Genomic DNA, 25,293 nt, shown 5'->3' with positions numbered 1-25,293 from the left:
GATCTCGACGGTTATATGGATGAACAGATAGGGATAGACACAAGATCAACTGTAGATCGACTTGACAACTGAACCTGATCAAAAATATTAATACTCATAGGGTTGAAAGCACCTACTTACATACACCACATTTCTTAACGAATAAATTTTATAGCTATTTAAAATTAAATTAAAATTATCAAAATTTTTGTCTTCATGTTTTTTTTTTAAATTTATTATATATTTGTATTCATTGCTTTATGTACTACTGTTTATAAGATATATCTACAATACAAATAGATTTTTAGAAAAAGGACCCAAAATAAAATACAAACTCTGTTTAAAGAAAACGTAGCTTAGAGCTTAGTTTCAATTTTGTCCTTTTAATTTTGTTTTTCCTTTTTAAAACCCACTTTTTGAAGAAAAGAAAATTAAATTGAAGCCAACATATGTTGCCTGCTGGCCTATGGCTTTCAGATCTTTTTTTTCATTTTTCCAACCATTTTTGTGATGTTGCACACACTTATACACGAAGAAAGCGAAGCCCCTTTGGCACATTACTCATACGCCCCAGTGGGCAAATTTATGAAGTCGCCAGCGCACTTGAGGCCACGACAAACGAGCAGGAAAAAAACAGGCGGAAAAACCTACAAACACACACTCCTGACATCCATGTACAAACACTGGGTAAGTGCGTTTGTGTGTTTATTGGAGAGTAAAGTATAAGTATGAGGCAAGTAAGGCAGCTTGTAAAATATGCCAAGGGTTAAAAAGTGTGCAGCATATAATTCATACACATTTTTTCCAACATATACAGCAGGAAAGTCGCCTGGAAAATATGGCCAAAGGGTGAAAAGATGAAAAGCGCAAGAGAAAGCGTGGCAAAGGCGAAAGCTTAACTGCAATCGAGCAATGGAGACTGCTGCATCTTTTAAGAGGATGCATACAAATGGCACTGCGGATAATTATATATCATTTTCTGTATTTAATTTTTTAAGGAAATGTGTATAATTAAGTATAGCATACCAAAAGCGGCACTGCGGAATATTAAATATAATTTTCTCCATTAAATTCATAATTGAAATGGCTATAAGTAAATATGGTAACCAATATTGTAAACACTAAAAAATGCATCATAGTATTTATATATCTATATTTATAGATGGGACATCTCCAGAAATATTTCATCAATTTCTATAATTTTCTATTGAAAAGAGATCAGGAAGTGCGGAACAACAGATTGTTAAGGGCCAAAATTTTTCCCGAGACATCCCCGTTAACAAACAAGCACTCAGCCACTTTGGTGACCATTTTGCGTTACTAAAAGGGCTTTTCCGGTCACACATGCCGCATCCTCATCCTGTGAGCCCGAACCGCATAAATGAACTGCTAAAATGCTAACAAAAGCCCGAAACGGAAACGACCCCGCACCGTGAAAAACGCACCCCTACTTATTTGTCTGTTGGGGATATTCGCTTGGGCGCGGCAGACAAACTCGCAGACAAAAAAAAGGATATGGCCAAAACCCGGTTCTCTATTATAATTTTTTTTCTGTTTTTCCGCTTCTGTGGCTTGTAATGTGTTGTGGCCACAAAATACTGTTAGCCACTTAATTTTGTGGTTTGCCCAGAGAGCGAGAAACATATATATACTTTTTGTGTGGTTAATTGAAACTCGATTGTTTTGTGTGTTAAACCAGAAATGAGTCTATTAAGCCGAAAAATGAAACTAAAACCATATTGTGAAACAAAGGGAGGGCTATAAAACGTTTGACTTCGGCATCTAAATAAACATTTTATGGTTTTTGAAAGGCGAAACTTTCAAAAGCTTCTTAATGAACACGACAAATTCCAAAATGGACGGGGGGCATTTTATGAGAGCATCACCAAAAATGTCTGAAAAAGGCGTGGGGCAGCAGCGGCAGCTGTCAATTTGTGGCCGAAATATGTAAATTATCGATTGTTAATTCAAAGCGCCACGATTAGTATAATTGTGTGTTTCTCTTTCAAATCGTAAACATTTTAATGCCATAAAGCTAGAGCATCGTCTTTTGAATATTTTAGCAATTGCTTGGACTTGGCTGTGTTTTCACGACCATTTTTTGTTTTTTATGATGCTGCGGCCTCAATAGAGCAATTTAACAACGGATTATGAGTCTTATATATGATTTCCTAAGCTGTTTTTAGGTGGGAGTTATGATTCAGATGTTAGGCATTTTGAATACTAAGTAAGGAAATAAAACTTAATTAGAAAATATAATAAAGGTAGCACCAAATTCGGAAATATTAATTCAATTCCATCGAAAACATCCGGTTAGTGTTGTCAAAAGATTTTGAATCATCTTTAATTCCAAGATATTAAATTAAAAGCAATTAAGACAATATATTACACTTTAACATTTGGGTTTTAAAAGGCACAGTTTTTACATATAATTCGAGCATTTCAATTTTTAGAAAAAATCTTTTTAAAAAAAGCGAGTAATTTATTTTACATTTTAGTAGAATTTAAACATGAACATTTATTTAAGGTACTATTACAAATCATTGTTTATACTAGACTTTAAAAAATTTGTATATATTTTATTGAAATATAGGAATGCATCTTGTTATATGGAGCTATCAAAAATTTCATAGGTTTTGAGGAAAAATCATTAAAACCATTTTTTAAAACAGTAAAACTTTTGTGAGCGACAAATTGCATTTGAAAATTTCCTATAGCCAACCAATGTGCAAAATTAGTTAAAGGTTTATCTCAGACATTTCCCGTCTTCATGTCCGACCCGAGCTGAGTTTTCCGCCAGCTGTTTTCTGTTTACAGTGGGGAAAACTCTCAGTGAAGTGAGGGAAATCCACAGAATTTTCATCTCTCCGCGGAAATGGTTCTCTCTCTCGCTCTCTGGCTGTCTGGAGCTCTAAATCATTTTTCCTCGGGTTGCAGCTTTTAACACATCCCCACCCCCGCCACACTCACACACACTAGCACACTAACAAGCGCCACACACACGCCCACCTGCTCGTAAACAATTATGGCCGACGCCGTTGCGCTCTCCGCACGCACACACTCGTCACGGCTGCACACACATGTGGGGAAATAAATTGCCCACAAAACACTGCGAAACAGCAGCAACAAAATTACCCAAAATGGCTACACAGAAGCGACGATCGCCCAATGAGCGTGTTGGTGTCGGTGTGGCCAGCTCTGTGTGTGAGTGTGGCCTCTATTTTGGGCTGTTAAATTTTTTAATTTTATAAACAAGGTTTGGTTTTTTATTCCGGTTTTAGGTTTTTTTTAATTTAGATATAATGCAAGGTGTACACGGTGTACGGTGTAGACTGCAATTTTTAAGTGATCCAACTGGTCGTATACGCAATTTTTTAAGATCCTTGCCCTCATTTACTTTCTTTAAAAGAGCACGTTTCAGATGTATCAAAAACTCAAAAAAATTTTGGTTTAACAATTTTACTGGCTTAATAAATATGATTTTCTTTCCAAAAAATTTGAAATCTTTGAATATTTTTAAAAATGACATTCGTTCTAACCCAGTTAATTTTGGTTTACCATAAATAACCCAAAAAAAATATTACGCGTTTCCTTTTTTTTAATTGCTTGAAACAACTAAGAGATTTAGTCTAAAGCTATTACCAATTAATTTAGTCCCTCTTTTATTAAATACAACTTTTAAATAGTAGTTAAAACTGATAAATTCTATAAAAGTTTTTTATTAAAGTTATATATCTAAACCGAGCTTAATAAATTATCAAACTTAACCATTCCAAAAATCCCCTGTTTTTCAAAATATCCTTTACTTCCCATTGTCAACACTGCTTTTCCCTCACATAAACCCATCTACTACTAAACCGCCGAATCTACTGCGCTTTTTCGCTCTCCGCTCCCACGCAAAACTTACTGCCTCAGCAAAAGGCATGCGCTCTCAGCAAAGAGCGCCAAAGTGGCGCACTAACTTTTCCTCTCGTCCCCAACTACTAAGCGCTCTCGCTCTCCTCTCTCGCGCTCTCCGAAAAAAGGGGAGCATGGCCTCGGACAACAACAAAAGCACACTTGTTGAAAATGAAAACGGCCCCAAAACAACAAAGAGCGAACTGGTTTTCGGGCGAGCACAGAAACTAGTGAGCGAGAGCGGAATAGAGAGTGGGTGAAGAGAGCGAAAAGCAGCGTGCACGTCATGTTGTTTATAGATTTTTAGTCGAATTTCGTTATTTCACGTTTAAAGTTCGTACGTGCGCTGAACGGACGGACTGTTACGACCGGAGTGTTGTGTTGTGAGTGCGAAAGCGTAAAATCGGCCAGGCGGATATACATACATATATATGCACTTCCCCCAAAACGAAAAAAAAAATTTAAAAAAAAAAACCGTCACACAATCGCCTATTTTTTGAATCGTTTTCGAGTGATGATCTTTGTGCTTTATCAAAATTAGACTGAGTTCAAAACAAAGTATACATGTGAAACAAAATTAGCTAAGTAAAGAGCAGCAAACTTTTGGATAACCCCACGTTTCCGGAACCATCTTACGTACGTGCCTCATCATAAAACGCGCCCTCAACGAGGCATTCGAGCGGAACCACAAACCAAAAACGGCCAAGCCAAAGAAATATTAAAAAAAAAAAGTATATCTAACAAAAAAGGAAACCATTAAATAAGTACATAACACATTAAAAAAACCCATGCGTGAATCAACAAAAAGTTATATGCAAGCAAAAAAAGAAAGTAATGTGTAAATTCTTTTTTTACACACACACATATCGTGTACACATATAAATATTAATTCCAGCTGAGGCAATTATAATACTTAATGAATTTATTGCACAATTAAAGCGAAGCCAACTAATAACAACAACAAATTAATATGCCGATGGCGTGAAAGTCACAACTCGACGCATGAGAAATCCCCCCTGCGCCACCGCACTGAATTATTAATGAAATCGAATTACAAACAAAGCCCAGCCAGCAGCAGGCAATAACGATTGCGAATCGGAATAAAGAAAAAAATAAATAATAAATAATCATAAATAAGTACACACATCAACAAGAGTCGCGGAACGTGGACGGCTTAATCAGCGAAAAGTCAGGCAGCTGGAAAATATTGCAGGAAAGGCGCAGGCGCCGCTTTTCACACGAGTTGGCAGCCCACGCCACATAAATTGGCATTTACCGTTAAGCGCGCTGCCGTACTTTGCGGTCGGGACAAGCAACAACCACAACAAGAACAACAACAACACTCAACACCTCCACCGAACCACCAAAGAAAAGCCGTCAAAGTGGATTTAACAAATTATAATAAAATGCTGCAATCCAGCAATCATCATTATTTAAGGCCGGATTATATGACAGCTGCAGCTGCCCCAACAGCGGTAAGCTCATCTCTTTGTCTCATTTTAAGGGGTATCATACGAAAGGAGGTAGTTTGGCCGCCGAAAATTTATCGAGTTTATCAGGACTTATCGATAAATCAGGTCAGCGATTAATGCGATTACTTTTTTGGCAAACCTGCTTAGTTCGATTAGATTTCAAAGGATTACACTTATTGTATTAGAGTCATTATAAAAGCCTTTATTAATTACTCCTGCGAGATATTGTATATATTTTGCAAGATATTTTATATATTTCTATATATATTCTTGTAAAATAAATGTTCCTATTGATTATGGTTTATATGGATTATTATAAAAAATGGTATACCCTTTTCTGATCTTATTAAATGAATTGTACTTGTTTATTTCGATTTTAAGCCATGAAAAACCTTTTTAAGGCTTGACCAAATGATTGCTGAAAATATGCACCAGTAGAATACCTTAATCATCATGGTTAAAGGAGATCAATAATACAGATTTTAACAATAACACCCAATTCGTTTCGTTTGATTATAAAACTCATAGCCATGAATAACAAACTATCGACATTTTGGACATCTGCAATAGATTGTCGAGCCATATTTCATAAATAATAAAAATGTCGACTGTGAAGCACTCGCCACAGGCGAAAAACCACCTACCAATCCTAACCGAACAACCTCCTCCAAAACTTCCAGAAGACTTTGGGCCATGTGCTCGCAAACGGAACCGTTTTCCAGGGAGGGGAAGAGGCGAATTGCGAATTCACAATCGTAGAACGATAAATTCTCCAATATCTGCACATAAAACTTATTTATGTTTGTTCATATTAAACTATGTAAATCTGTAGCCAAGTTGCCTCTGTCTGAAAGTGTTTAGAGAGTCGAATGCACCTCTGGAAATTGTATGTAAATTTATGGCGCGCCAAATTTGAATTTATAATGACAGAAAACAAATGCAATTTCGCACACACCGACACACACACACCGAGTTCGAGGAACTATGGCAGTTAATCAGAGTCAAAGTTGTTGTGGTCCCCATTTACCCCCGCTACCACTTTATCCAAACTATCTCACTTCGAACTGCCGTGAGACTCATAAATTTTCATTTTAATTTGTTGAGCGCATTTTGTTCATAAAGAACGGAAGCAGTTTATGGCACCAGCACGATGAGTACATTCATTAACTGGGTAATTTGAAATAGCGTTTTCGGAGCTTACGTGATTTACGGATTTCGGTGGAGAGCCCAAGCCATCTCCATATTGGTCGTGTGAAAGCTTTTCAGCAGCGCAAATGAGGCAAAACCCATAAATCAACGGATCGTATCTCAATACGCAGTCCATGATGAACTGGTTCCGGTGCCAAGTGACTGACAGATTCTGTGAGTCTGGGATTCATTACAAATCTGGAGGCGGGCTTGAATCTTTTTCGAAAAATCTGTGGAGACCTTTTTAACCTAAAAAGTTGTGGAAATTGTATTACCTATATAAATCTGACAAGTTTATAGGGACTGACCTAGTGATACCGATTAAGTATTATAATACCCTGCTAAGATCTTATACTTTTTCTATACAGACTATATACGATAGGGTGTGATTGTTTATAGAGCCTGACCTAGTGACACCTATTAAGTATTATACTACCATGCTAAGATCTAATACTTTTACGACGGGGTGTTATTGTTTATAGAGCCTGACCTAGTGATACTTAGTTATAATTAAGTGTTATAATACCCTGTTACGATATAATACCCTTTTCATACAGACTTATATACGATTCGAAATTGACGTGTGACGTGCTAAGTAAATTTAGCTCTACGTGTCTCCAGGTGACTGACTAACCTTCTTCTTTTGTGCTTTATCTGCGATACTATCTGCGAACGTATAAATTATTCAATGATTAATGGCAGCTGCTCATAATTAATTATAATAAAATCAAATAAACTAAGCCTGACAGCTGTCAGTGTCATCATTTGTATATCTTTTATGTGGCGCCCCATAAAAGCGGAGATACAGAGACAGAAATACGGCGAGCGAAAACTGAAAGAGAGATCTTCGAAATGACTGTTGATAATTTGCTGTCACATGGTGAAAAATTACAAAACTTTTTGACCGAAAATGGAAACGGCGTCGCAAAATGGAAATAAATGCGACTCGGAGACTATCTGTTGGGCAATAACTCAAAATCTGAACGTGAAAGTCAGTTGCAGTTCGCCCGGGCTCATGTCAGAGCTTAACATGAGCTCAAGACCAGTCAGTCAGTCAGTTAAACCGACTGACTGACTGACAGAGCGGCGGAAAAAGGTAAATAAAGTGCAAATGTCAGCTGACCGCAAACATCATTAATATAATTAAATGTGTCAGTCAAGCGGCCATTTATGCAGTCGGACGTTCATTTCAGTTAACCACAGGCTGGTTGGCTATGGCCTGGCTCGGTTTGGCTCCGTTTTGGCCACCAAATGAACCCAACAACTGGTCGGATCTGGCAGTTAAAGTGTGCGCTTGACATAACGGCTCTGTCTCAGGCCTTTTCCCCCTGCGAATTTCCACCCCTCGGTGGGCCATTCTTTTGGCTTTGTGTTTGCGTGTGGCTCTAATTAAAGTGTCATCAGCAGCAGAAATGCCTGGCAACAACAAGTGAGTCCAGTAGAGTTGAGTTCCCCGGCATGTTGGGCTAGTGGGCTAGTGATAAATTGCCATGTCTAGAGCTGTCATGTTAATTTTTTGTACTCGCACACAAATAATAGTTTTTGTCCAAAGTGTTAATTAATTCTTGGAACATTTTAAATATGTGAAAAGCGAGACAGGCAACTGAAGTACACGATATACAGCGGAATGGGTTATGGCACTCTAATTGGGGTTTGGCTGGGTTAAAAGTCAATTTACATGAGGCGTTTATATTTTGTGAGTCCATTAGGGGGTTTAGCATATACGAAATGATGTTTTACATTAACACTTTGAGCTTTTGACTGTTCTCAAATAATAAATGGAGCTCTCAACCTACAAAGAAAACAATAAAAATACTTTACAGTCGTTAACTTTTACTAGATCTTTAGATGATTGTATAAAAAATGCCTCATAAAATAATATATTCCGTTTTGTTTCACTTTGCCTTATCAGCGTTTAAAAATAGAGAATTAGTCATATTGTGCTCTAATCAAATCAAAATTATCAATAAACGTTCTTTATATCAATCAATCAATCAGTCTATACATGATTAACTTTTCCCATTGGAATTGGAATGTTAGGTATTATAGGTACAAAGTTCAAATCCCCGCCAAGGATTATCTGCGAACCACTTGGGTTTATGAAGCGATAAGAAACCGATTAAGAACAGACCTAAAGTAATCACTCATTGAATCGATATCTACTGCTGCTCATTAAGAAATTTATGGTATTTTATGGTGAGGGCATAAATTTAACGATCCAATTTCGTTAATAAGCGACTATAAATATCAAGTAAGAAATAGAAAGAAGCAATAAAACTTGAACAGCAGCGTCCAACGCAATGTTACCAATCCGTATTATTATTTTTATTGCCTTTTGAGAGTACATTCAAACGGCATTTATCACTCGAAACTCAGACACTCGAAACCTCCCCATCCAAAACCATAGTCATAACCATTCATGGCGAATATCATTTTGAAAACTAAATGCTTGCGTATGTACAAATTGAATGGGTGAAACTCAATGAATTCATTTAAATGCACGCGAGGCGGCAACTATGATAATGAATTGCAATCGCCGCTTTAACCGCAAAATAATAACCCGTTTTTTCCGTTTTTTTTCTGTTTTTTTTTCTCTATAGAGTTAAGTCGCGGCATTACAAATTATGGCCCGAGATAATCGATTTAGTGGAAGGGGGGGACTCAAAAAAGAGGGGCGAATGTGGGTTATAAAACAGTCAAAGTCAATAATCGTAAAATGCTCCAACAAATTAACCAATAAATTCATATAGAAGTAATCAAATTAATGTCCCCGCTGATAACTGTCAATTGCATTATCATCATCACCATTAACAGCATCATGAGATGTGACACAGACTTCATTGTTCGAATAAACGGGTTGGAGCCAAGCTAAAAATATATGTAAATTGAAATAAATACTGTATCAGAAACAAACAAAAATCAAAATGTAAAGTATGGCAGGTTAATATTTTATTACATATTTTCTGGCATTTTAAATGCATTGTTTCGCAAAAGATTTTACATTCTACGTGATGGATTCAATTATGCCCAAGCACATGCTTATACCGTCACCATGTGACAACCGGTGTTTACCCTGCACATTTTACCAAATTGCTTTTAAAGCCCGGGCACAGAGTGGAAAAAAATAAACCTATAATTCCCCAATGTCCAAAGCAAACGCTTGACCGTTACCGCGGCATTCTTAACGCCTGGTAATCTGGTGAAAATTAAATGGGTTTCAAATGGTATCAATCATTAAGTTGGTTACTACACACCACGGGGCGTATGAGTGATTGCCATAAATTTGTGTATAAATATTAATCAGTTGGCCGCCCAAAAAGCCCCGCACAAAGACCCACAAAAGAGATCATTGGAAAAATAGGGCTTTCAGGGCTCAACAAAACATTTGACACTAAATGCACACAAATTGCTTTTGAAGCCCGAGCTGAAATTTCAAAAGAAGCCACAAAGTCTTCAAAAATACGTATGTATTTCTTTATGTTTGTATATAAAAAGGGAACTGGAAAATGTCTGACCCGTAGGCAAAGGAAATCACACATGGGCAAAGGTATAAAAAGAAATAGGCTAAAAATGTAATGCTGATAAGCCCACAAAGCGGTCAAACTGGCGCCCCTTTTTTTTGGGGGGTCCGAAGGGGAGCGACAATTTCAATCACATCAACCCACTGAATGGGGCGGAAAACAAATAAACAATCAATCTCAATCACATCAATTATGCGCTGAAACAACTTGTGAGCTATCAAAGCCCTCTTATCATCGGGTATTCCGTTTATTTCCGTTCAGCCTTTCGAGGGGGGGACACACATTTTTTTCGGCTGTATATTTTTTATTTATTCTACCGCGATGTTAATCATTTTAATTGGCGCCACTTGAACGAGTCGCACTCTGAGTGAGTGTCTGATTGGTGTCCATTAATTTTGTGGCAGTCATTTGAAAGCGTTTCAAATTACTTTTCGTGTTGCAAGCTGGTCTCAATTTACGGCGAGCACCGAAAGTGAAAGTGACCGGCACAGGCACTTTCGACCGATTGCGATAAAGAAATTATGGCCAAGACGTCACACAAAAAAACAAAAGCCCAAAAAAAATGTAAATTGACCATAAATTAACCGTAAGCATTATCTTTCGATTTAAATATAGTGAGCTAGCCTTTCATACAATGTACATTCGAGGTTTCATTTTTGAAAGCAAGCTGTTTCTTAATTTTTTAAACAAAACTTGTTAAACTTAAGGTACTCTAAACTTTAATAGCTTAATTTTTCTGGTATTTCCAATGCAACTTAATAACTTGAATGCTTAAATTTGCATCTTACTGTTTTTTCATACATTAGGTCTTGCGCTAAAATATTGAATTTAAGTCTTCAAAAGCGACTAGTACTTGACAGCAATGTTATCCCTATTTTGTTTATTTTTATTTGTGGACACAAAAAACAATGAAATATGCCCCATCAACAAAAGAGGCGGAAAAGTTCATTTAAATACCAACTGACATGTGTCAAAGTGACACTTTTTGATAGCTATTCGGTTACAAATTTCTAGCTCTTCTTCGCTTTCGTTTTCCCTTCGTTGTTGTTGTTGTCTTTCGACTGCCGTTGACACTTTCCGAGCCCCCAACCCCCTCCCCCCCCAGCTCATACACATAGATAGACAGTTCTAGTGACACTTCAAGGCAAAAATGGCAAGGTTGGAATATACAAAACAAAAATAAAAGAAAACGTATGGGGAAAATAAAATGAATTAAAGATACTGTCAGAGTTTTTACTTTCCAATGACTTAAATGTCATGTCAAATGTCAAGTTAGAATAACATCCGTTTGACTTACGCAGGGAAATGCTGCTGACAGAACCCATGAACATGGGGAATTGATCACATGATAATAATCATATGTCAAAGCTTGAATAGATGCACCACTTATATTTGAAGCAAAATTATAACATTTACTTATTTGTAAGAAAACTAAAATTTGCTACATGTGAATTTACATTTTATAGCATTAACTGATGGGCTAGCATCTGAATTATTGCTAAATACTTTTCTTTGGATCAAGAAAATAGCACTAAGAAGGGGTAGGAAGTGCATCGAGTTGTTACAGAACAATGCGATGCACATCTCACGCCTTTTTGCAATTTTCCCAGGCTGGCCGTGTGCGTTATCACGTGTCAAATATCTTGCACCGAACAAAGGCTTTCCACACTTTTCGAGTGGGTAGCATCTTTATCGAGGGAATCGAGGGGCGGAGGGGGGAGCCCTGCCTATTCAAATTAGCCGAGCGAGTGTTGCGAATAAAATTTACCTACTGCAATTCATTTATTCAGCTGTCTCCGCTGTCTTTTTGGCTTGTCGCCCTGTCATTTCGGCGTACTTTTGCGAATAAAAAATACAACATAATGTGCGCCTTTTTGTTGTTGTTTCTTTGGCTTATCGCAGCGAAAAAATCTAACGAAAGGCGAGATCCCCCCCTTCTTTTTGGCCCGCCAAAAACCCCCTTTCCACGGCCATGTGTTTGTTGGTTGCATTGCTCGCGTTATTTGGCTCTATTTGCATATTTTCGCATTTTATTATGCAGACAGGCAGAAGGCTTTAGAGGGGCGGGCTAGGGAAATTGAGGGGGGGGGGGGGGGGGGGGTGAGAAGAGGCGTCAGCACGTCATTCAGTCGCACACCCCGTCTCTCTCGCACCCCTCGAAGAGCCCACTGCTTCAGTTTCGTTTTTTGGAATAGACAGCCCAAGTGCATTTTTTATTCGCGAATCGTATATGCACTGGGAGAAAATTATGTTAAGATGATGGGCTTCATTTTTCTATTTAATTGAATTTTGGGTTATATGTTTAAACTCTTGTTTCTTACATTTTGGACGAACTAAATATTATTTTTACTAAAATAATTTAGACACCTTTGTGTGCTATTCCAAAAATATATCTAAGGAAAAGATTTATCATATTTCAGTTTAAAATAGGTCTACACTTTTTTAACAAAAACCAATTTCTTTTTTGTGCACTGGTCAGGGGTTGGGGAGATGGGCCAACAGCTGTGCAACACAAAACTGTCAGTTTGGCAGAAACGGCGCGAAGTGCTAAAATAGTGGAAGATCCCCACTCTCTATCTCTATATATCTATCTCTCTTTGCCCCTCTAGTGCCGTCTTTTTCTTGCTGTCAGAGTTGACTGGCAACGGAAGTGCAACAACAATTTGTTTTCCTTTACCAAGCTTTCAGTTTGTCGTTTCTGTACCGCTATCTGTTGGATATGTACAGTGAACAATGGTTTTTGTGGATTAAAAAGTATTTTAGAAAAATACTTTTACGATACAATTTTGTGTTAAACTATCAAAATGTTATAACATCTAACTAGCTAACTTAATATGAATAAAAAGTCAAATCTAAATGACCCTTCCCTTTTTGGTAAGAAGTACTTATATTTCACTGTAAAAGTTCCATTCAATCTATCTGCGGAAATGAAAGAAAATGTCGAGAAACTTTATTAACACTCGAAAACATAAAAAACTAGCCACCAGAAGTACATATTTGAAGCAATGAAATTAAATTCATTTAATGGTGTTGTTAAAAAAATGCAAATCAAGCACGCAAGGGTACATGGTAAAATGAATTATACCAAAAACGAAGCGACTACAAATGCAACAGAGAACATAATCAGCAAAAAAAGGGGTCGTGGGGGGCGGAAGAGCGGGATGCTGACAACACTTGTCAACGCAACTGTAGAGCGGCATAATTATAAATAACACGTAATTAACGCGATGCCAAATGCGAATGACACCTCCGAGCGAACATTTTGTGGGTCTGGGCGGGTCTGATCCGCATCTTCTGCCCCATCCTCAGCGCCACACACTTAGAGAAATTGTCCTTATTATCTGAAATAATAAAAAATGTCATTAAAGAAAGTAACTGAATAAAGTTTATGACGTAGCCTAACTGTTAGTTATATTTTAGTTCTTAACTATAGTATCAAAAGGTTCAGTTTTTTCAAAGTTTTTTATAAAATGGGGCGAAACCGACCCCTGCAGCCAAGTCGAATTATTAACCCACATTTAAGGAACCCTTCTTCAGGAATATGTGGACCCAAAAACTAATTTTAAACACATTTATCAAGACTATTCGTCGAGTGTACCGCCCCTCGGCTCCTCGGTAGTTTGGCATTTTGACAGGCCAGCCATGGCAACAAGCAGTCGACAGCCAACAATGCCAGCGAGACAGCAATAATACTGCATTTGCAGTGGACTAAAATAATAAAGTGTCGTTGGATTCATTATGCGATCGCAATTCGCGATGGAGGAGGGAACGCATCAGGTGTGCGGGATGGGGAGGGGGGGTGGTGTGGAAATTTCATTAACGCTGACAACTTGAAATGCTAATTATTGTCAAATTAATTTAGTCAGCTGTCAGCTTAAAGATTTTTCTTAATAAAAATAAAATCGAGAAAAAACGAGCGACAAACTCGGCGCGGATCAGTCGGAAAGTAGGAATTAATGAATGCCGCATGTGGGCACAGGCATTCAATTCACTTGACAGCAATGACAGACACCTTTTGCTTGGCTTTATGCTAATTTGCCAGGCCAACAGCTGCCACAAAACACAGGCACGTAAATACGAATTCCGCTAAATGGGGTGAATAAAATATCGAAATTATTGTTCTTGATGAACAACAAAGATTTGTGGTGAAATAATCGGATGTGAGTGTGGGTCGTGTAGAGGGGGAATTCTACATTTAAATTCTGTGAACCCCTTATGATCCAGTTTGAGGTGCTAAACTGTATGCAAACACTTTACTCAAAAGTCTTATTAAATTAAACAAGCTTATACGAGATGACAGCTAGTCAGGTTCTCAGAATCAAAACAATATTGTATTATAACATTTTTGTTAAGTATTCGTTTGTGGTATAAATATTTTAATACATATTTTATTATCATCCCCTTAAATGAATTATAGAATATTTATATATTTAAACAATATATTTTAATAAATCTTAATAAAGTGCTGCTATTTATAACGCTGAACAAATTGAGGCATTTAAATGGCAAACCTTATGTGAGGCATAATGTCAAAAAGTTAGATACTGTCAAATAAAAAAGATAAACTAAGTGTTCACTGGGCCTCAGTCGAGTCATCCAAAAAGAATTCAAAAGATAAATAATTATGTTTGCGATTTTAATAATGAACCGCGTTTGCATAACCCTCGCAGCTGTTTATTCCGTATTTATTTACGCATATAAGGGTATCTATATATTATTCCTCCACCAAATATAGCCAGTGCTTTTTAGTTTTGGAAGGAAGTACAGCCCGTCATAAAGTAACGCCCACGTTGACGCATTCCATCAAAATGCTGGACAGAGGCTGGCAGGTGACAGGCGCACGTTGCGTATGATTGATAAACACGTTGTCCAAAATTATGAATACAGGGGGTATACAGACAGCCAGAGATGGCGAGAATTGAAAAAATAAACACCATTTAGACGAGGCAGCTGCGCTAATCTAAGAGCAACCTTGACAGGCCCCATCTTTGAGTCGCATTTTATTTGTATTCTTTCTATTTTTCTGAGCTGCCACATGAGTGATGAGCGGGATAATGGAATATGCCAATTGGCGTTGACATCAATGGCAAGCAAAAAAAAAGCGACATTGCCAAAGGGAAGTGAGATTAAGTGATAGTTCTGCAAAAGAGTATTTGCTTGTTGAATTTTTGCCCCATTCTGTGGCAATAAGTTTTGCTTAGGGTTAATGGGTTAATTGCATTGTGTATACGCAGTGTGTTCCGCACAGACATTGATGTAGCACCTAGAAAAGTGGAATAACCACTGCCAGGGTTATTGAACTAGCTTAACAATGGTAATGCAAAAATATACCATCCAACTAGGTTGGGCAAACAAATTATATTTATTATTTAGTGTACTGCAACATTTTCCTATATGATTAACCCAGAAAAGTCAGCACGCGTTCTTCTATTTTAATCCCCAAATATTTATTCCCATCCCCATATAACCCAAATCGCTTTTGTTTCCTAATTTGACTCACCCACTTGGTAGTTGCCCAATAAGGCTCACCTGACAAAAGTTAGACAAAAATATTCGCTATGCAAATAGAAAAGCCAACAACAACAAAGTAATTTGCACAGCAATACCAAAAAACAGAAAAAAATGACAAAGATAAGTAAACAAAAAAATGCTGGTAGAAAAAAAAAGAAGTGAGGAATGCGGCGACGAAAAACAAATGTTTGCATACACGGCTCTGGAAACCGAAAAGCGAAAAAAAGGCCAACTACAAAGCTACAGAAAATGCAGCAGCAGCAGCAGAGAAGCTATAACAACTGCCAACTGACAACTAAATAGACACGTAATGTTGACAAAAGTCTGACATGAAATCTAACAGAGAAACAAGACACGACCCCAGCCAAGTTTTCCGAGAGGCCCCATAGAGTGGGGCCACTGGCACTATGGCAGTACGGCTCCAAATGAAAGAAAGAGTGACACATGAAAATGGCATTAATGTGTCACTCAAAGTGCACCCAGCAACTGCAGCAGCAAGCCACTGTGACAATTGCAATGATATGGCTGACAGTTGGGGACTCTCATGCAACGTCTAAAATTGCAACATTGTCTAACGCCAAGTGCTCTTCACAGGCAGTGGCAACTCTATGCCATGCCATATAGATATGGCTGGATAGTCGGAATGGTCGGGTTTTTGAGTGCCAGGGATGGCCTCGTCGGATCTCGGCTTTATTTGCTATTTGTTCGCCACGTCCTCTCTAACCCTCTCTCTCCCTCACTCTATCTCTGTGTGTTGGCCCGCGTTTGACAGTCAAATGACGCTGTCGGCTGTCAATATGACAAGTGTCAGTTGTGCGGCAGTTGACAGTTAATGTGACAGCGTTTTGTGTTTCTCTTATTGTGCCATGCCGGCTGAAAATAAACCAACAGGCATATTGAATTGCAGTTGCGGTCGGACAGTCCGGGGTTAGATCTATAGAGCGGTTTCAAATGGGGTTACGGTTGAGTGGAGGGGATAATCGCTAGTGACCTTTGGCGAGTGTTTCGATTCCTTAGAGGGTTAGGAACCACCTTAAAAACGGGTCTGATAAACTAATCAAAGGTTTTATTTCCGCCGAGTTTCTGTTATTAACTATAACCAAAACATTACAAAATATATTAAAAAAGCGACATCTTTAGCTTTCACTTAAATTATAATTTATTCTGCCCCACCAGCAGCACCATAACTCTAGATGAATCATTTAATTCAACTTGGGCCCAAAGCTCTTAATATTTTTATAGCCATTTATGCAAATTTTTCTTATACATTTATATTTGTTCTTCTTTTACCCAAGCAAGCAAAATTTATTATCACCCAAAACGAACAAAAAATGTATATAAGTAAGCGTATACAAAAAGGTGTTAACAGGCGGAATGATATAATATACATGCATAATATGTATAACGACAGAGTACCCACTCCCAGTGTCAGGGTCTTGGGGCAATACGATATAGGGCGGCCAGAGAAGGAGCACCGTAGTAGGAAAGAGAAGAAAAATACAAAGTCTGCATAAAGTTTTATACCATTTTTATCGCTTATTTTATAATTCCCCAGCAAAACTGCAAGGGCGTCTTAAAAAAACTGACTCAGGGGTTGGGTTGGGTTGAGTTGAGTTTTGGGTGTTCGGTTGGTTCTGGGGGCTTAGCTTGGGGGAAAGGTCTGCTGAAGACGTTGCCGTTGGCTTATGCAAAGCGTCGTCGACGATGGCGGCGGCACACAATTTCCGCTTTTTATGCTTATCCTGTAATTCATATTTATAGCAGCTATTTCTGTATCGTAATGTGTGCGAGGGAAAGAAATTTCCTGAGCCGCAGAATCTTTGAAAATTGCATTTCACAAAATATATTGCCAGCAAAATGTGATAAAAGAAGAAAGAGAAGTGCCGGGCTAGATAGATTTCAAAATCCATTATAGATAAGTTTTATTGCTGTTTACTAGCAAGTAAGTCAAAATGCTTACAGACCATACAAGTAACCAGAAATTAAAGCTACTTTACTTTGTTTTTTCTCCAACAATAGGACTTCCAAAATCGATTTGAGTGCACTTTGTCTCGCTTACTTCCAACCAAATCACAATACCTTTCGGCAAAGCTTCAAAAGTGAATCGATCAATAGCTTCAATTTGAAGAACATCAAGCCAAAGTCAACAATTCATCTGGTCTTTTACCAACTTACGTGCTGCGTACCTCCACACTCCACCCCGAATTGAACTTATTCCCCCAGTTGGCTGTCATGTCATTGTTTCAAAGTTTCAACATTTTGTTTGTCATATTAACATAAAGTATGATTTTTCAAGGGCCTATAAGTGCGTGAGCCTTCGACCTCTTCCCCCGATCAACCCAAAAGCTTCGCGTGCCGCTTTTATTTGTTTATAATTTACTTCATTTTTATTTACCTTAGACTCTTTTATTGTTTCAAGTCTACGTGCTATGATGACTTAAGTATGTCGATGTGTCATACTTCTCAAATGTTGAGTGTACTCAAGGGTTTGGCGGGGAAGTAGCTTATGGCACTATAAAATAGTTTGACACATTTAGCTTTTCTTGTTAATTTGTATAATACTTGAGGCATTTGTCGGTGACACTTGTGTGAAATGTTAAGCAAATAGCTCGTATAGCCTGATGATGAATGGTTGTTAGGGCCAAGATCTTAGGGGATCAATTTGACAGTCTTGGAAATCGATTAAAAAGGAAAGGCCTAGAAGATGTCAAAGTTCCATTCCGTTTCTCTATAGCCGACTTCGCACACCTTTAAAATAAAATTAGCATTAGGAAAAGATATGTAAGCAAACGATAATAAATCAAATGAAATCATGACAGCTGAGTGTGTTTAGTTCGAAGTGTCTAATTAAATTATACGCATTTAACAAGCGACTGTGACTTGATTGTGCAAAGGCATAACTAAATGCATTTCAGTTGAGGTTTCATTTCCAACTTGCTCAGCCATGACTACTGTTGTTGTCGTAGTCACTTGTTTTTTTATTGCCGTACTCGGCTTGTTGTTTGTTCACCTTGTTAGTGTCGATGTTTTGTATACACATTTTTCACAAGGTGTAACATTTTAATTATCACAATACTCATAATTTATACGTATTACGTATTTTTTTTCATTTTCCATTGGCTCTAAACAGCTAATTAAGTGTTAAAAGTACATACGTGTTTTTCAAAGTTAAATATTCTCGAATTTTAGCGTGTTCGTAAAAAAAAACCATTTAAAACAGCATAGTAAGCATTTTTGATGGGCAAAGTTACACCAGCGTGGAAGTTGATTTCTATAATTATCCCCAACTTGGCCCCAATTACTATTTGATCGGGTCAGAGACAGAGTAATAGTTCCATTTCACCCCGCACAAGTCAATTGACGTACTCACATATAAATAAAATATATCTACGTTTTATGAAGCTATTGTCCAATCGTAAATTAAACAAGCCCCATATGGCCCATTCTATCTACGTATACGTTCCTGCCGCTGGGACTGGGAAATATTTATAAACTAAATCACAAACAAAACACAAAATGTGCGACACGAATATGCGTAATACCGAAAATCAATACGGAAACTTTATCAACGTGATAATAAATTATGACTAATTGTGCTAAAAACGAGACGAAATGGAGTGAGGTCTGCCCGCCCCTCTGTTTGCGCCAATAATTAATAAAGTGTTGATGAGGAGTGGGATTTTGGGGAGGGGGTTGGCTGGGTATATCCACAAATTCAAATAGAATATCTATAAAGGGGTTCGAGTTTTCGTTGACTCAGGGAATACACTGTATTTATTTATAAAATTATATTATTTATAATAATGTAAGGAGGTACAAAATTAAAGCCTTGTTTATTGGAAAAAAAATATTTATTTAAAATATTTTTTTTAAATAAGAGTATTTATTCTATTTTATTTCAAAATAAACCCTTTGTTAAAAAAAGCATTTTTTACTAAAGATAATATAGTTTATTTTACTTTGAAGAGCTTTATATCCGATAAATAAAATGTAACCTTAAATATATTAAAGTGATATCACTGTGGAAGTTGTAGGATATGGTAGTTGCATTTTCTTACTTATTTTTTAATAAAAGTTTGACATATTTTTTATAAGCCCCAAATAATACTTTCAAGCTTTTACAACCTCTCCATTAAATTAGCCCCCTTACAAAATGAAGGTTACTCTTTTCCTCTACACACACAAGCTCTCTGATTACAGGGCATCCAAAGTACCCTTAAGTACCGATAAGAAATTTTGCCATTTTTACAATAGTATCATAATAATTTATGGCGGCCCATTGAGTGTTATAAAAGCTTCAATATTTTGTAGTTTACGACTTGCGCCAGTTGGGCATAAGCGTAATTACGCTCCCATACATACGGACACACCAAGTGTATAGTACGTCATTATTTTCGATGTGGATGTGGCTGTGGCTGTGTGTGCATATGGATGTTGTAGTTGGGCGATGAGTTATGGACGTTCAACTCTCGCCTCAGTTTCGGGTTTTCCCTTTCCGCTTATTCTTCTTCTTCCTCTTCTGCTGCTGCTGGCCATAATTTATGGCATGCGGCGAAATGGATTTTATTGCAAAAACCGTGTTTCGTGTTTATGGCACAAAACTGTGAGTGGGCAATATTCATTTCATTTATGTACACTTATAACTACGATCGACTGTAATTTGAGCTTTTGTCGGCACTCGTTGGATACCCCTTTGTACTACTCAATCGGTAATTTTCACTCGTATAGCTCTAAATGCTGATATATACGATCGTTTTATGGCCCTTCTATATATAGTTTGACTAGAAGTGCCCATATACTCATAATTCGAAGCTCTCAATTGATAAGCAATAAGCATAAAGTCATTCAAAATTATGGAGAACTGCGTAGTATACAATGTTCTATTCGGAAAAGAATATGTATTTATGGTTAGAATTCCCAAAATTTTGGAATAATAAAACTCGATTAATGGATGTAAACATCGAAATAAGTTAAAACCACTTCTGTTCTGTGATTGAATTGAATAGTTTCGATCGTACAATACCACTTGCAAATTAATTGGATATATTAATTGTAAACTCCTCTTAATAAATGAAAACTACCTACCTCTTTTCATTTAATGACTCAACATTTCTTATTATTTATAAAACTCAACCCAATTGCACACCACCACTGCCTCTCACATAACATTGGCACTTGTTTATTGCACAATATATCACGAATGGCTAATAATTTCATTAACCTAATTGCTCATTTCGAAATGGCCATAAAACCCGATGAACGCTGATTAAATGTTATTAACATTAGCTCTGAATATAATTATAGAAATCGAGTAAGATGGATTGGATTTGGCGATATGAGCCACTAGATTAGCTTATTACTAGCGGAATTCTTGATTTTTGGTATGCAATTAAGCTAAAGTCCATTTGAATTCAAAGATTGTGCTGCACGTTTTTCATATTGAAAAAGATTAAGAGTCAATCCCAAAAAAATATATCAACCATGATACGCCCTTATTTTATATTTTTGCCCTCAAACCAAGTAAACAACCACTCCCGAGGGTGTAGTTAGATTTTTTCCAACACCATAGCCATATTTATGTGCTTCTATATCTTTCCGTTCGACTTTTTTTTGGCAAACATTTTAATGGCCTCATAATTCCCTTTATTCTGTTGTGGGATTATAAATATTTACGACTAAAGGCCTGTTATTTATGTCGCCTCAATAAGGGGGGCATGGAACGGAGTTGCACGAGTATTTCAAGATCGCACCAGTTTTGTGGCGAAAGATAAAGATCTGGGGCAGAGTAAGCAAAGAAGTGTTTGCCGAACAAAGTAGAGTCAAAGACAATAAGGACGAGATCTTATCGGCGAGGCACAAAACGCACGATATTGTACTGATACACAAATTTAACCCTCTTTCTTGGTTTTTTTTTCTTTTTACCCAGCAGCTGGACAACAAAAGCAGTCCGTTGGCGCTATTGGCCCAAACATGCAGCGCCATCGGAGCGGATACCACAAACCCCAAGCTGCTGGCGGCAAACATCGAGAAGTCCACAAAGCAAATGCAACACCAGCCCAAGGGATCGAGTGGAGGAGGCTCGGGATCGGGTGCGTATGGCCTGGGCCAGCAGACATCAATGGATGGCGGTGGACGCGATAAATCCTCGCCAGTTAGCAGTCATTCATCCAGCGTCAGCACCGGTTCCGTGGAGCAGCAGCAATTGCCCATGGCCCATGGCAGCAACAGCAGCGGTAGCATCAGCAGCAAGCCCACACCGACCACCTTCAAGCCCTACGAGCCGAATAACAACATCAGCAACATGACCACAGCAGCCGTCGATTGCGGCGCCACAAATCTCAGTAGCAACAACCCCAGTGGCCAGCAGCGGGTTAAGACCCCCAAATCGACGGCGAACGGCGGTGGCCAGCGTTGCGATTCGAACCAGAGTGCCAGCTCGCACCGGGAATCGCCCACGGCAGCAGCTGGCTCCCTTCGAAGGACACCCACCTCGGGCATGGGCGGTGGTGGCCAGCTCAATGGCAGTCCCGGCCTGCCGCCCTCCTCCTCCGGTCGCAGCAGCTCCAAGGAGTCGGCCGCCATGCACAGTCCAAGTGCTGCGGCAGCGGCTGCGGCGCAGGCGGCCCAAATCGCCAGCTCGAATCGCCTGCAGGAGGCCGCTTTGGCCGCCGCCAAGGAGGCAAGCTATGTGAAGGCCCTGCACGCCGCCAGCCAACAAGGATCCGCAGCAGCTGCATCATACTATCCGCCCGGTAAGTGCAACCAGAAATTGTGAGATGGTGTAGATTCAGGTTCACGGAGAGATATATTCAAGCAAATTGTTCTTGAATTGAGAATATTCGTTCTCAAAAACCGTGTAAGCACATTGTGAGTTCAATGTTCTCTATATCAGTAAAAAAAATGTTGGGAAAAAATTCTATTAAGCTTAATCAACAAGTTTTTGATAAGTACGACTAATAGTTTAGTTGTTCAGATAAACAATAAAAAAACCTTTCCTTATTTTTTTTCAAGAACATTTTCAACTCAGATGAGAACGTCAGAATTCTCTCTGTGTGGGCACTGCGAATCGATTAAGTTGTACACGCCACTTAAGAGGTTTAGGAATACAGTACAGGCATCAAGGAAAGAGCTTTTCCATTTATTTCATTTCAGCTTACGCATTTAAAAGTGCATTCGAACCTACCAAAATTAAGTTATAATATTTTTTACAAGTTGCTAGTCGAAGTTACAACACCCTTCACACTACCAATGGTTAGTTGAGTTGCCACTGCTTAACATTTTCAAAGTAATTAAAAAGTATATGAACATTTATTTTGCTGCTTGAATTGTAGTCTTAATCAACTTTTACCAGGGCTATTTTATAACACAAAATAATTATATCCTACTTACCCACTTACTAAGTAAGGGGGATTAGTCTCCTCACCAGGGAAAAAGGTAAAAGAACGTGTGGTATTCAAAAAGTATGCAACAAAAAATATTTTTCTAGAACCCCCCACCCAAAAACTATTTTTTTTGTTAAGATAAATAAGACAGTGATGTATTTTATTTGCGTTCAAAATTAAATTCCTAAGTCCGCCACTTTTGGGCACTTGAGGTATTAACAAAAGGTCTTGAACGGAACATTACCTATCTAAATTTTGTAGAATTAATATACAAAATAAAGATTGCCGACTAACTGGACTACAATTTCGTTGCAGGTTACGGCAGCCCCTATTCCATGGACTTGATGACCGCCAGTTCGCTGATGTCACCGCACCACGCCATGTTCAAGGCGTCGGCGATGAATCCGTATCTGAACTACGCCCGGATGAAGGGCCTGACGGAGCAGTCAATGATGGCGGCCACACCGAATGTGTGCCGGGATCCCTACTGTACGGGATGTCCCGCCAGTCCGCATTACATCAACAAGGCCTCCGGTCAGCCGTGTCCGGCGGGCTGTCCGCAGTGTGAGGGAGGTGGTGGTGGCGGCAACGGCGGTGGTGCACCCAAGTCCAGTAACTCCCAGGGAGGATCGGGATCGAGTGCGGCAGCAGCGGCGGCGGCAGCAGCAGCATCCTCATACCACGCCCAGTTGGCCGCCCTGGCCGCCGCCACCCAGATGCCCTATGTGTGCTCGTGGATCGGCAGCGATGCTGCGTACTGTGGCAAGCGTTTCGGCACCTCCGACGACCTGTTCCAACATCTGCGCACCCACACGGCCTCCGTACCGGATGCGGTACTGAGTGCAGCGGCCGCCGGCGGAATACCGCCCAATCATCCGCTATTCCAGCGCACCTACCCCACCCCGCCGCTGAGTCCGCTGTCGGCGGCCCGTTATCACCCATATGGAAAGCCCTCGATGCTGCCGCCCTCGTTGGCGCCACCCGGCATGCCCGGCCTACCCCCGCATCCGGCCCTGGCCCAGTACTTTGCACCGTACTCGTTATACGGTCCCAGGATGGGATCCTCACATCCGTAGTAGGCGGCCGACGATCCTTCGGGGGGAAGCTCTTCGGCCTTCAGTCAAACCCATCATTTCTCTTGAGTCGTCGTCGTATCTCTATGTGTTTTTTGGTGTATATGTATGACTCACTCGTGAAACGAAAAGCTAGTGATCTAATGTACTGTAGTTACATACAAATGTGTTTACAATTTAGCTTAAGAAGTCTAGCGTCTAGATAATATTCTATCTAAATATCGATGATATATATATACATATATATATATGTATAGAGTGCAGCACATCAAATATCGCTCGTCCTTGTGTGTCTGTGTGTTTCGTGGTTGCTACTAAACGCATATGGTAATTTTAATATTATTTATTATATTCAAGCGAAACGATTACAGAATTAACGAAATGAAATGAAAAGATTGTCCAAAAACTTAAAGTTGTAAAATTCTTGTAAAATATATGAGTAACTGCTTATAATTAATTCTATATATATATACCTATACATAACTGTGTAATTATGAACAATATTTTAATGTTCAATTAAGTCACTACAAAGAAATCAATAAATCAAAGAAAATTAAATACCAAATCAGTTTTCTTATCTCTAATATGGTAATATGGGTTATATGGACATACTAAACGAGGATAAAGGGAAATAGAAGGTGGATATCAAATATTTTCTAAAAAAGTTCTTAATTCTTAATAACCTTTATAAGTATACTCAAAATACTTATAGGTGTTTCTAAGAATTTAAAACTTTTATAGAAAACTCAGTGTTGGAACTGAGATTCTAACAATTATCTCGTGCTTAAGGTTTAGTTTGGTTTTTTTCTATACTTTTCAGGGAAAACTGTCACAAACTGTTGGCTACAGACCAACAGCAGATGCCTAAAACCATATCGTCAAAGCTTTAAGTCATGCCCAAAGGCAAACCAAGACCAACCGAAAAAAAATATATGTATAGTATACGTATCCATTGGCTCACAAATCATAACATTTCGGTTACGTTTGCCGCTAAATTATACCAGCCGAGCTACTGGAACAGCTACTGCTCCCGCACACACACCGAATGGCAGTAAATCAAATTTTATATTTCCCCAAAAAGAAGTTGAGAAATGGTAGGTGGAACTTAAGGGGCAGGCATGCACACACAGTTGACTGGCAATAGTTCCTCTGCTCACTGCCCACATATGGCGTCGATAAATTAAAATTTTCGTTTTTGCCATAGATGGGGGGTGGTGGAAAGAGGGGAGACGTAGAGAGTTATGCCCCAGCATTTTGACAGCTAGCCGCC

General features: G+C 38.7%; 1 protein-coding gene across 2 annotated transcripts; it reads left to right on the top strand.

Annotated features, from left to right (window-relative positions):
- The first annotated feature begins 4,180 nt into the window (after positions 1–4,180).
- elB (elbow B) lies at positions 4,181–24,588 on the top strand. Of its 2 annotated transcripts, none has more exons than XM_017090081.4 (3): positions 4,181–5,351; positions 21,498–22,320; positions 23,266–24,588. In XM_017090081.4, exons 1-3 carry the CDS (start codon positions 5,283–5,285, stop codon positions 24,024–24,026), a joined length of 1,653 nt encoding a protein of 550 aa, XP_016945570.3. In that variant the 5' UTR covers positions 4,181–5,282; the 3' UTR covers positions 24,027–24,588. The 2 variants fall into 2 exon arrangements, with proteins under 2 accessions (XP_016945570.3, XP_016945568.3); XM_017090079.4 differs by having other exon boundaries at positions 21,495–22,320.
- Positions 24,589–25,293: the final 705 nt, after the last annotated feature.

Source organism: Drosophila suzukii, chromosome 2L (genome assembly GCF_043229965.1).
Source record: "Drosophila suzukii chromosome 2L, CBGP_Dsuzu_IsoJpt1.0, whole genome shotgun sequence".
NCBI classification, from domain to species: Eukaryota; Metazoa; Arthropoda; class Insecta; order Diptera; family Drosophilidae; genus Drosophila; species Drosophila suzukii.
The sequence above is the reverse complement of the archived record's forward strand: the minus strand, read 5'-3'. Positions and strand labels throughout refer to the sequence as shown.